The sequence below is a fragment of the Ylistrum balloti genome, unplaced genomic scaffold (genome assembly GCF_031769215.1).
Source record: "Ylistrum balloti isolate Yb309-2 unplaced genomic scaffold, AGI_CSIRO_Ybal_v1 Utg370532, whole genome shotgun sequence".
Classification (NCBI taxonomy): domain Eukaryota; kingdom Metazoa; phylum Mollusca; class Bivalvia; order Pectinida; family Pectinidae; genus Ylistrum; species Ylistrum balloti.
The window spans coordinates 41,438-54,259 of record NW_026782339.1 but is presented as its reverse complement, the minus strand read 5'-3'; the positions used below and the strand labels follow the sequence as shown (position 1 = coordinate 54,259).

Genomic DNA, 12,822 nt, shown 5'->3' with positions numbered 1-12,822 from the left:
ATAAAGGTTTGCCAGACCTTAAGGACTTCCGCCTCCAGCGCGGACCCGTCGGTCTCCTGTTCCCAGGGGTCGGCTTCGGGTCTCCGACCCAAGCCTACAGCTACAGCTGTTGGTCGCGCTGCGTCCAAATGCCATAAAGAGGAGTTCCCCTCTGCGGAGATGGCTCCTCTGGCGGCCCCTGTTCCTCCCAAGGGGACTTCGGTCTCTATTGAGGAGGAGATGGACATCGAGGGTGCGGGCTCGGCAGAGGAAGACGATGTCATTCATCTTTCTCCTGGGCCAAGAGGGTTCACAAGGGGAAGATGGCCCTGAGACTGCTGAAGCTGAGGCTCAGCATGTGCTTTCTGGGATGCGGGTCCTCCGGGCCAACATCTCCCGGATTCTCAGGGCGGAGGTTTGCCCACCGCCTCAGCATCGTCGGCGCCTGAATCCACCATCCTTCTGGGTTCCCTGGTGGCTCCTCGGGCTTCCGTTCGCTCAGATCGGTCTCTGCCAGAAGGCAATATCATGTCTTCGGTTCTGGCCACGGCCCGGGCTCCGGTTTTAGAGAAGGACTCCTTCTCTACCCGTGCTCTCGGGTTTGTCGGTCTGCAGCTCGGTGTTGGTGAATTGTCGGAGGCTTCAGCTTCCGACTATGCCACACATGATGGGCAGCTGGCCTCTCAACCAGCACAGCTGGAGTTGAGACAGCTGGCTGCCTGGCCCGGCAAATCAGTGGACCAGGTGGTGCTCGATCCCAAAGAGCACCACAGGATGGAGAGAATGTTGCACCTCTCCATCCAAGTTCTGTCATACATAGACTTCCTGACAGTTTGTCTATACAGGGTATCCGATTTGCCTGAGTGTCGGTTATCCGAGACAGAACGGCCGACATACAGGACACGGCAGCCTTGCAGGTTCTCTGCTCGTCAATGCCGTGTTGGCTAGGCAGTTTTCAGTTCTGAAATTCCGCCCAGTCCAGTAACCCTACCGTTTCCGCTTGTTGAATGCCCCCTTCTAGGGCTCTACCCTGTTCAGGGGAGCTCTTCCTTGGGTTCAGAAGGATATGAAGGAGGACTCGGTCGCCTCAGCACTTCTGGTGAAGAGGTTTCAGGCTGAGAAGGCCAGTGCCTCGCAGGGGTCAGTGCCTCCTAAGAAGAAGGCGAAGTCTTCGGCTGCTCAGTTTTCTGCACAGCCCAAGTCCCAACCTCACTTCAACGGCAACAAGGGGAAGGGTAGGAAGGGTAAGAAACCTCCTGGGGGCAAGAAGAAGGGTTCCTGACTATTTCTGCTTCTTGGCCGCTAAAGGCGAAGGGTATGGCCGGGTGGACGGTGGTTCTCCTTTCCCGGGCTCATGTCCTTCTCCTGCAGGCTCAGGCTCCGGGTGGGCAGACGATTCTCTGGTCTGGCAGGGGCTCGATCTGCCCCATCCGGAACTCCCTGTGGGCGGACGTCTCTCTGCTTTCCTTTCCTAGTGGCAGGATATTACAGAGGACGCTTGGGCTTTTGTCGGTGGTCAGGGAGGGTCTAGGTATTCCCCTTCTTCAGGATTCGTCCCTCGCCTCCTGGCCGTTTTTGTTTCTTTCCTCCTCCCGGGGATTCAGAAAGGGCACGGGTGCTCCAGGAGGAAGTAGGGACCATGCTGCCAAGGCAGAGATGCCCTTGGGGCTCACGACAGCTCCTTTGGTGTTCACCAAGTTGCTGCTGGTGTTTCCTTCACTCCTGCAGAATAGACGTCCACATCTATTTCGACGACTCCCTCATGCCTCTTTTGGTGTGGGAATCGTTAGTGAAGGACACTCGTCTGGTCCTGAAACTCTTGCTCAGAGTCGGCTTCATTCCTTCCAGAGAGAAGTCAGAGGTTCCTTCATATTAGGACTTCTTCTTCCTGGGGAACCATTTTGACATGGTTCGGGGCTTAGCCCTTCCACCTCTGGAGAAGTTTGAGAAGGTCAGGGCTCTGGCTCTGACTTTCATCACTTGGTCGCTTGTCCAGGTACATTGGTTCCTCAGTTTTCTGGGGTATCTCAACTCCTTGGCATATGTGGTCCCCCTAGGGAGGATTCACATCGGACCTCTCCAGATGTTCCTCCTGTCTGACTGGGTTCCGTCATCCAGGAGGCCTGGATCCCGCTTACCCAGTCGGTCAGGGAGTTCTCTTGCTGGTGGACCATTCAGGAGAACGTTTTCCACGGGGTACCTCTGACCAAGCCTATCCCCTCTATGATCCTGTTCATGGACGCGTTCATGACAGGAATGTGAGCTTACCTCGATGGGGGAGTGGTCTGGCGAATAACTCTCAGAGCACATCAGTGTACTCGAGATGAGACTGTTCATTTGGCTCTGCAGTCCTTTAGGGGTATCCTGCAGTCCAAAGTGTGGCTACCGACAACAGTTGTCGCGTATCTGGAGAGACAGGGGCCACCAGGTCTCATGTCCTGTGTGCCCTTTCCATCCACATCCATCTTCTCTGCCAGGACATGCAGTTGACCATAGCGGTCAAGCATCTTTCTGGCAGGCTGAGTGTGTTGGTGGCCACTCTCCAGGCGCCACCAGCCGGTGTTGACGGAATGGCAGCTGTGTCCCTTGATTTTCAAGGGGAATTGTCAGGCGTGGGACAGACCTATTATAGACCTGTTTGCCACTTCCCTGAACAACCAGCTGCTAACCTTCGTCTCCCCGGTCCCAGACCGTAAGGCGTGGGCTGTGGACGCCCTTTCTCTGGAATAGGAAGGGACGTATGCATATGCATTCCCTCCCTTCAACCTGGTGGGCAGGGTTCTACAGAAGTTCTGGGAGCATCACTGCTCCTTACTTCTGAGAGCCCCTCTGTGGCCGAGGCAAGCTTGGTTTCAGGAGCTCTTGTCGTTTCTGGTGGAGGAGCCCTTGGCTCTCCCCACCAGACCGAATCTCCTTCGCCAGCCTTGGCCCAGAACGACACACTCTTGACCAGAGATCCTCCACCTTCACGCGCTGAGGCTATCTCTGGAAGCCACGCCAAGGCAGGCTTTTCTCAAGAGGTGTCAGATTGCATTGAGCAATCAATCAGGGCTTCCTCTTCTGCCGTCTACCAGTCACGTTGGATGATCTTCTGTGATTGGTGTGTCGGCAAGGAAGCTTATTCATTCGAAGCCTCTGCATTTGATTGCGGAATTCCTAATCTCTCTGTTTAGGTACCGCTATCTGCCACCTGGCACTATTGCTGGCTATCGTACAGCTATTGCCAGAGTTCTTGCTTGTTATGGCAGGAAGGAGATCGGTTAGTCCTCCTCTCTTTCTGCCCTAATCAGAGGCTTTGCTATGAATAGAGTTGTTTTTAGCGAAGAATCAGGTTCCGGGGTTCTCGCACGATCCCATCAGGATCCTGGCTGTGACTAGCTCGGAGGAGCGAGATAGGTTGCTTTGTCCTTGTCGGGCTCTTAGGTTTTATCTTGATAAAACCAGGGGGGGGCGGGGCTCTCGATCCCGTCTGTTTTGCCCATTAAACAGGGGCAACGAGATATCTCCTCCCAGTCGGTTTCCAGGTGGGTTTGCCAGGTGATTTAGTATGCTTACGAGCATTTTGATGATCTGGCTCGGGCGAGAGTGAAAGCGCGGTCTCACGAGGTCAGGGCCCTTGCTTCATCGTGGGCCCTTCTCTCAATGAGTCCTCCTTTCAGGAGGTCATGTCTGCAGTATTCTGGCAGGGCAGGGATACCTTAACAGATTTTTATCTGTGATCCCTAGCTTCCCACTCAGAAGGCCTGTATTCATTGGGACCTTTGGTGGTGGCATAGTCAGTGGCTGGGCCTCCTCGTTAGCCCCGGGCCATGTCTTTCCGTACGGCGGCATGTGGGTACACCTGCTCTTTCACAGAGAGGTCCCTTCCTTCACTTTAGCACTCTGTTCTCCCTCCCTACTACTTTGGTTGTGCTGAAGGGGCTGCCTGGCTTCTAGTCACCACTACGGTAAGACGAATTCGCATACTAAAGTTATGGTAATTATTACTGAAATGAAATTGAGGTTTTTTAATGTAAAACCAATTTTCATGATGTAATACTTACCATAACTTTATGGAGTCCCACCCTATCCTCCCCTCTTCCTTATCTGCCTGGCTGCCCCTCTGTGGGGTTTACGCCATAAAGGTTATTAGAGGAAGGGAGATCACTCTGCGTTCCTGCCGTGATGGCTCATGGATCGTAGGGAGGGCGGGATTGTTTTTCTTTTGAATCTTTTGTTGTTGGGATACAAAGATGGGTGTAGGTACTGTATTTGCATACTAAAGTTATGGTAAGTATTACATCATGAAAATTGGTTTTACATTAAAAAAACCTCAATTTTAATGATACCTGTGCCCTAAACGTATGGCAGTTAAGTTATAAGTAAGAAATTGATGAGACAAAGAGACATGATGTTCTACCTTATTTTCACTGGAGGCTGTCTACTATTGCCTTTTGTTGTGTGGTTTGGTTGATGAAACTGGAAAAATTGCTGGTGACAGTGACCAGAATGTTTGTCAGTATAACACATTTGATCATGTGATAATTAAAACATCATAATATAGTGTCAGTTTTTACTTGCAGCTTGCTTGGTTGTGCAGTGTCCTCATGTAATGATTAGTTATCAGTGGGACAGCAGACACTAGCGCTACGTCTCAAAGATGTGTTGAAACATGCTGGCTACAAAGTGTGGATGGATGTTGAACACATGAGTAGGTCTTCATTAATGCACTTGAAAGTGTGTTCTGTAGTGCACAAGTTTTTGTAAACTTGTTTTCTTATTTACAGTAGATGATTGTGGGGACGTCGTGAACCATTTTTCTTCAATATTTTTTTGTATTTTCTAACTTTATTATGTGTATTTACTCTAAATATGATTTCACGCATGATGTCAAAATTATATCTAATTTGAAATAATTTCTGACAAAGGGACGAGTGAACCATGACATCCTTTCTAAAAAATTATTCATATTATTAAAATTTCTTATTTTATTTATAGCAAAATATGAATATGAGTTATATCCAAAACCATTATCATTATGCCAAAAGGCTGTAGACAGATTACATGTTTACATGGCAGAAATACATGTCACCTTAAGTAATATGTCAAGTAACTAGGTATAGATTGTATCAATCTTATATCATTAGATTTTATATGTTTCACAAGTTAGACATGTTCAGTCTGGCTACCTTGATCATTTATACTTTTATGGATCATTCAACCTTGTTAGAAATGGTATATTAACCCTTTGTGCCTCTTGATGCTGAGTCAGTATCCAGGTATGTACCAGAGAACACCCTCTGTGAATATCACACATACACTTATAAATAAAAACACTACACTTGTGGACGTCATCCTTCATCATTCTTCCATAATCCTTCAACAAATTGTCAAGTAATTTTCTATATTAGGAAAGCAGTATTCTTAGGATTGGAAGTGAGACTGAACCAAGAAAACCCAGTGTAGCATGATGGTGATGTGAACCGTGGTTTACTTCATCATAATGGTGAAATGAACCCCTCCCCCATAGTAAAGTGAAGCCACTTTATATTTTGTTTTTAATCAATGTTTCTTCATTTAATTTCTTTATCATTTTGATTAATTAAGTTCCTCCAAACTTAGTAAAACTGGAAAATAAGAAGGGTGGGACAGGGGAGTTCATTTCACTATGGCCATGGTAATTTAGGGTGGGGCAGGGGAGTTCAATTCAGCATGGCCATGGTAATTTAGGGTGGGGCAGGGGAGTTCATTTCACCATGGCCATGGTAAAGTATATCATGTCACTATTTTCTTACTAAATAACTTTTCTTTACCAAATTTTTCCTAATCACCATGGGATGGAGAAAAAATGGTGAAAATGAAGTTAATTTGTAAGAAAATGCTTTACTTTACCATGGCAATGATAAATAAATTTCTCAGGTATTCCTGATATTAATCCCTCAAAATCAGATAATGTCCAGTCAAACATCCAAGGTCAATGTGACATCTGTAACATCTATACACTCTGGTTTCATGGGAGATTTGTATATACATATACACATGTTAATGACTGATTGTTTCTACTAACTTGATAAAAATCACTGAATATCTCTGAACACCTTAATCCACAATGATGATACCAATTCATGCATGCATCATTTCCTTCACTATTTTCAGGGACATGTACCCAATGTAATCTGTTTAATATACACCATGATCCTGGTGGCATGGTGTGTACTGTTACATGGGATAAGATCAGAACAAACTTGCATTTTGTCTACTTGATTAGAAAAAGCCATTCCCAATGCCTGTCTTGGCAATTACAAGAGTTACATGCAAAATTTCCCCTATTTTTTCTCAAAGATATCAATTTCCCCTATTTTTTCTCAAAGATATCAAACCCAGGACTAGGAAGATCTATAATAAAGAACTACCCCCCCCCCCACCCCCATCGAGTTGATTCTGTAACTCTTGAAATGTTCAATGCAGAATCAGCCTTCTTCAGCCCATTTATTTTTTTAGAAATTTTGCAATATTTCTTCGTATCAAGTCTTCCAGAAGGCATGAAGAATTTATAAGAGAATGAAACTCTTTACAAACCTCTCTCTGCTCTAATGTTGTAGCTGGGTCAACACTGGAAGCAATGGCACTAGCTGTTGAAAGGTCGGCTGTCGTTCTGATATGTATGTCGCAAAAATACAAGGATAGTCCAAGCTGCAGATCAGGTCAGTCTGAAGGATGGAAGATCAACAGAGAATATAAAGATATAATTTATCATGAAATGATTAAAAAGAGAATTAATATTAGTGGATCACCACTTGTTAGGATGGTATTGAAAGGGTTCATCAGCAGCAGCCTTGTATGACTTTATCAGTAAACTAATGTCACTGTCCTGCTAGCAGTGGTATACAGTAACTGAAAGGCTTGAAAGTGATGGTATACCTGTTTAGGCCAGTCACTTTTTAAGGCATTATTGGTACTTTTAATTTTATTGTGGTATAAGTGTCTTATTATTGACTTTTCAGAGGCAGAATATACATATAAACTACGGAAGAGCTTCATTCCTCTTTGTGTACAAGAAAAATATGAGGCAGATGGATGGTTAGGCATGCTTATAGGTACCAAACTGTACTTTGACATCAGCACAGAACGACTGTTTGATCAACAGATACCAAATCTGATGAAGGAGCTCGGCGACCGAGGAAGACTGTCATCTCAGAGACAGGAAGTTGATGGTAGTTATGCAATAATCTCACTTTCACAGTCTTGATAGTTTTAGCTCACCTGATCTTAAGGACTGATGAACTTGCCATACAGTGGTTTCCATGATCCATATTGTTCAGCTGTTGTCTGCAACTTTTTTCCTAAAATTGCTACTATATATAGTCATAAACGACAAAACATATTTTGAACGGTGAGAACCATCCTTTGGGGAAGAAGAACAGATTTTGTGTAAATGGTGGGTTTCGGCCACCTGGGATCTGAAGGACTGGGACCGTTATCTAGAATCCATCTCCTCCCATAGAAATGATTGGATTTGTCCCAAAAATTTGAATACTCCTTGAGTGAAGGGGAATCAATTTTGTGTAAACAGTGGGTCTCGCATCAATGGGGCAGGAGAGGTATAGCCCAATATTGGAAATAGAGCAGATTCTCTAAAATTCTACTCCTCCTGTAGGAATGATTGAATTTTACTCAAATTTATCCTGAAGCATCATCTGGTGAAGGGGAATCAATTTTGTATCAATGGTGGGTCTCAGTCCCTTGGGATGGGAGAGGCATGTTAAATACAGAAAATAGAGCATATTCTTTGAAATCCTTCTCCTTCTGTACGAATAATTGAAATTTGACCAAATTTGGTTTTAAGCAGTCTTGAGTGAAGTGAACTTAATCTAATATAAACAACCAGTTTCAGCTTCTAGAGCGGGAGGGACGGGCCTATAGAGGAAATAGAGTAAATTCTCTAATATTCTGCTTCTTCTGTAGCAATGATTAGATTTTGCCTAAATTTTTGTTGAAGCGTCATGGGGTGGAAAGGAAATCAATTTTGTATGAATAGAAGGATTCTGATAGAGCAAATTCTTTGAAATCTTTGTTAGAAATATCAGAATGCTGTCTCAATTGGGTCTTTAGGCACACTTGGGTGAGGGGGATTATTTTTATTATAAATAGTGGATCTTAGAGCCTGTTAGGGCAGGAGGTAGTGGAAATAGAGCAAGTTAAAAATCCATCTTTCTGTAGGAATGCCAGGATTTTAGGTTGTGTAGCTTGTTACAAACTCAGAGCCTGTTAGGGCAGGAGGTAGTGGAAATAGAGCAAGTTAAAAATCCATCTTTCTGTAGGAATGCCAGGATTTTAGGTTGTGTAGCTTGTTACAAACTCAGAGCCTGTTAGGGCAGGAGGTAGTGGAAATAGAGCAAGTTAAAAATCCATCTTTCTGTAGGAATGCCAGGATTTTAGGTTGTGTAGCTTGTTACAAACTCTCTTCATTCTTGATGCTCTATCCCAATTTCATTATAGCCCACTACCCCAAGTCCCATGGGTTAACTAATATTTAAAATACTGACAATTTTACATTTTCTTTTGTTGAGCTGCGGCGAACTTCTTTAATTTTTTAGCTGAAATCGAGAAGAAGAGAAATTAAATGACTAGGAACTTACTCATTTCTTCTCTTTTATTGGAGCAGTTGAGCATCAGACTTGTAAGCCAGAAGTCCTGGGTTTGAATCTTATAGTAGAGGCATTGAAACAAATAATGACCTGTTACATTGGCACCCATGAATGGAATACATAATGATACTTAGTGTTTCGTTCACAAGCATCACTTTAACCTCTGGTAACTGCAGGACAAGTCCTTTCCTGAGGGGAAGTAACTCTGGTAAATACTGGCTGCAAACTTGACTTCAGATGACTTCTTGATTACTCATTTGGTTGAGCCGAAGACTAGTAAGTCAGATTCGAATCCCTGCCGCAGTATTGAAATAGTGACCTCCGTTACATAGAAACATTGGTACATACCACAATACCAATACAAAGGGAAAATATTCTAAAACAGAGGACAGCAATAGTTCAGTCAGTACAGCAGCAGTTGAATATAACCTGAGGTGAAGATCCAAGGGTTTAAATACCTACCAAGAGTGCTTAAAAGGAATCTGAGGTCATTGCCTGTCCTGTGTTGTCTCCTCGACAAGACACATTCACCCAATGGCTTCCAATAGTATGTGGAACACCTCTTGGATGGTGTCTATTGAGACAGCAACTAGCTATCCTAAGGAGACTCTACCTCAAATCCCTGGCTCTTCATTTGGTGAAAAACAAGCAGTTATTGTATGTAAGAAAATCATTTGAAATCTGAAATTCTGAATTCTGTTACTTTCAAGATAAGTGGTTCAGTCAAATGTCCTATTTTACAGATGAGATTATGACACCTGGTTATGTAGCCAAACTGACCGCTGTCCAGTCAGCAAAACCTTCTTCTGCAAACTGGACAATTGGTGATGTAGCAGAGTGGATGTCACGCCTTAACTTGTCAGAAGTTCCACATGAGTAGGTATTTTTTTGCATGGGAATTAACAGTTTAGGTTCACAAAGAAATGTAATTAAGGCCCCGTTCAAACGGGCTACAGTGTAAGGCTCTTGTTCCTTGTTGAATGTCCAAAAAGTATTGGTTGTTAATTATGGAATATAGAAAGTGACCATTATGTTATATCTCGCTTGATGTTAAGCAAATCATTTTTACATGTTAAAGAATAAAACATTAGAAGATGAAGATTTCTCAGATTTTAGTTGTCTGGATAAGTTTCCAGAATAAACAGCTTTTTTTTTACATAAACAGACTGCTGCAGCTTGACGGTAACATGCTTTGGGAGTCTAAGAAGATGCTCGAGACTTCACCAGATTTTCTCTACAACTATCTCCATGGTAACCTTAAAATGAACTTTCCAGATATTCTCAAGCTTTCCAGAGCTCTCCGACAATTGTAAACAAACCTAACAGTTCACGACTTTTGAAGGTGTTAATTTGTTGTTGTTGCTTAACTTTTATTTACTGTGAATTTTCTGTGGGTCTAGACGTTCTCAAACTTTCCAGAGCTGTCCACCAATTGTAAACACTCCAGGCACTACAAATGATTTTTGAAGGTGTGAAGTCTTTGTTTTTCTTTAGTTTTACTAATTGTGTTTATTTGCTGTGAATTTTCTATGGGTCTAGATATTCTCGAGCTTTCCAGAGCTCTCCGGCAATTGTAAACAGTCCAGGCACTACAAATGATTTTGAAGGTGTGAAGTCTTTGTTTTTCTATAGTTTTACTAATTGTGTTTATTTGCTGTGAATTTTCTGTGGGTCTAGACGTTCTCAAACTTTCCAGAGCTCTCCGGCAATTGTAAACAGTCCAGACACTACAAATGATTTTTGAAGGTGTGAAGTCTTTGTTTTTCTTTAGTTTTACTAATTGTGTTTATTTGCTGTGAATTTTCTGTGGATTCACCAAGTTTGTTGTGTTTTTCAGACCTCTGCAATCTTCTGGTGTAGATTCTGTGCTGATGTTTTATTTTCTAAACCTGTGATTTTAGGTAGAATTTATGCGAAAAGAAAAAGAGAGGCATAGTATACCAAAATTTCCCAATGTGTGTCCTTGATGGAGTGGATATTATGGGTGGCTTTCTCTGCTGTAAAATCAATGAAAATGCCCAAATATCCAAACCAACGAAGACATTTGGAGTTTCCTGTTTTCTATCGTGTAAACAGATTGTAGACAGAAATTCAACTTGTTTTAAGTATTTATCTCCTTTATAGTTCTTTCCTTGCACCTGTTTTTAACATGCACACTTCAGTCGAACAAGTTGAAGCCCAGTGTAAATCAGAGCATAGTGTACAACGGAGGAAAAAATATTACTGGTTATAGAATATAGTGGAAGGTGGAATGTTACTCGTTATAGAGTTTGACTGGCCATAGAATGTAATGTATTGGTAGTGTAGTATGTAATGGAGTATGAATGAAAAAAATTATTGAGGACAGAATGCAATGGAGTTCTGGTTAAAAAATAAAATGAAGAATAGAATATTACTGCAAGGTTATTGAATACTGATTTCTGAAGATTGGAGGTCATGTTTGAAACAACGTATCAATATTTGTATCAATATTTTGTATCCCTGTATCAAACACTGGAAGAAGGTAGGGTACGTAATGCCACTGTTTGTCTGTCATTCCATCCGTAACATCCTATCTGGATGATGACTCTAGTTCCCCTGGACCAATAAAAAGCAAACTTTGCACACTGCTTCCTTATTACTGATGCTTGCTTTTTGGGTTAAAAGGTCAAACCTCAAGGTCACTGTTACTATAAATAAAAGTTGGCCGGTGTCATAATTTCTGGATGATGAAACTTCAAGGGGACCAATGAAACTCGAACTTCATATAGGAGTGCTTGCTTGGCATTGACATTTGGATCAACATGTTGAATGCCAAGGGTCACTTTTATTTTAGATAAAATATTGATTTCTGCCTAATGACTGAAGTTCATTCTATGTGAGTAAACTAAAACTTCACACAATGCTCTCCTACTGACGTGGCTTGTTAAAATTGCCTTTTTGTGTGAAAGGTCAAAGGTAAATTCTTTATCACTATATTTCCAGTCTATAGCTCGGGTTTCTGTGGACAGATTAGACTTGTACTTCACACAAGGCTTTAGCAACTGTAATTTTGATTGTGATTGTTGGATTGCTTTTCAACTCAAAATTTCAAATTAGGTCAAGGTTACTGTAACTATGAAAAGGAAACTTATTGAGACACAAAAGCTCTAGCTCTCTGGAGTGACCAATCACAAAAAGTTGTAAAACAGTTGCTGGATTCAATCAATCAATTTTGGGGGAAGGATTTATTATCATCCAGCAGTTTCAAATTAGGAACGGGTCTTTGTAATATTGAAACCTTTTTTATGTACAATAAACGGTAATATGTTACATTTTACAGGTAATGAATTTTTATATCAGGTAAGTTTACTATCGTGATCAGAATAGGATATGGATGTTTTCAGTGCATATGTATAATAGATTTGTTTTATTTTGCTGTGTATAAATTATGGTGTTTTCTTTAAGTACACACTGAGTTTATATTGATGAAATGTTTCTGTTCAGTACAAGGTAAAACAAACTGTATTGATAGAATTTTTTAATTTTGCTGTGTAATATTTTGAATATTGATTTTCTGAACAACTGTGATAGTCAGTGTTAAATTTTTATAGATCTGTCATTGGTAGTGATATTATGTTATTGTGTTGCCTGTTTGTCTCTATATCAGTAATTTCTAGTTGTTAGATTACGTAGAACTGATGTTTTCATCAGTGTGATAAATTCCATTCTTTGTTCTTAAATGAGAACTTATTGATATGAATAAAGGTTTTGGTTAAGACAATTTGTGTTTCGTTTCTTAATTATAGTGATGATGAGATGTAGTCAGAGAGGTCAGGTTGAATTTGAAATAAGCTGGATTTTCTGTGGGTGATAATTAGATCGTCACGATGACAATCGTTGTAAATGTCACATGGATATCCTTTAAAAACACGAATTGACCACATGCTACCATTAGTTAACCTCCTATTACCACTAACTAGAACTTAGACAATGAAAGAAAATGATAATATTATGCCAGGAAATCAACAAGTGAAAGTTAAAAATAACAGAGAGAGTGAGAACAAGGAACTGCCTGTAAGAGTGGCACTTGTCTCTGAAACCTCAATAGCTGTCACATTCTCAAGTCCTCTTAACACAATCTTGTCTGAAGTCTCCTTTCTTGATTATCAAACAATTTCTTTCAAACTTAAAGGAGTTATTGCCCTTAGTTTTTTTAGTTTATTTTTTGTATGGAGATCTCTTTCCTCAGTTTTCG

General features: G+C 41.8%; 1 protein-coding gene across 1 annotated transcript; it reads left to right on the top strand.

The window, feature by feature from the left end:
• Positions 1 to 4,599: 4,599 nt before the first annotated feature.
• LOC132555962 (uncharacterized) lies at positions 4,600 to 12,348 on the top strand. Its single transcript, XM_060220348.1, has 5 exons — positions 4,600 to 4,669; positions 6,561 to 6,662; positions 6,963 to 7,172; positions 9,350 to 9,482; positions 9,772 to 12,348. The coding sequence occupies exons 1-5, from the start codon at positions 4,651 to 4,653 to the stop codon at positions 9,917 to 9,919; spliced, it is 612 nt and encodes a 203-aa protein (XP_060076331.1). The 5' UTR covers positions 4,600 to 4,650; the 3' UTR covers positions 9,920 to 12,348.
• The last annotated feature ends 474 nt before the right edge of the window (positions 12,349 to 12,822 follow it).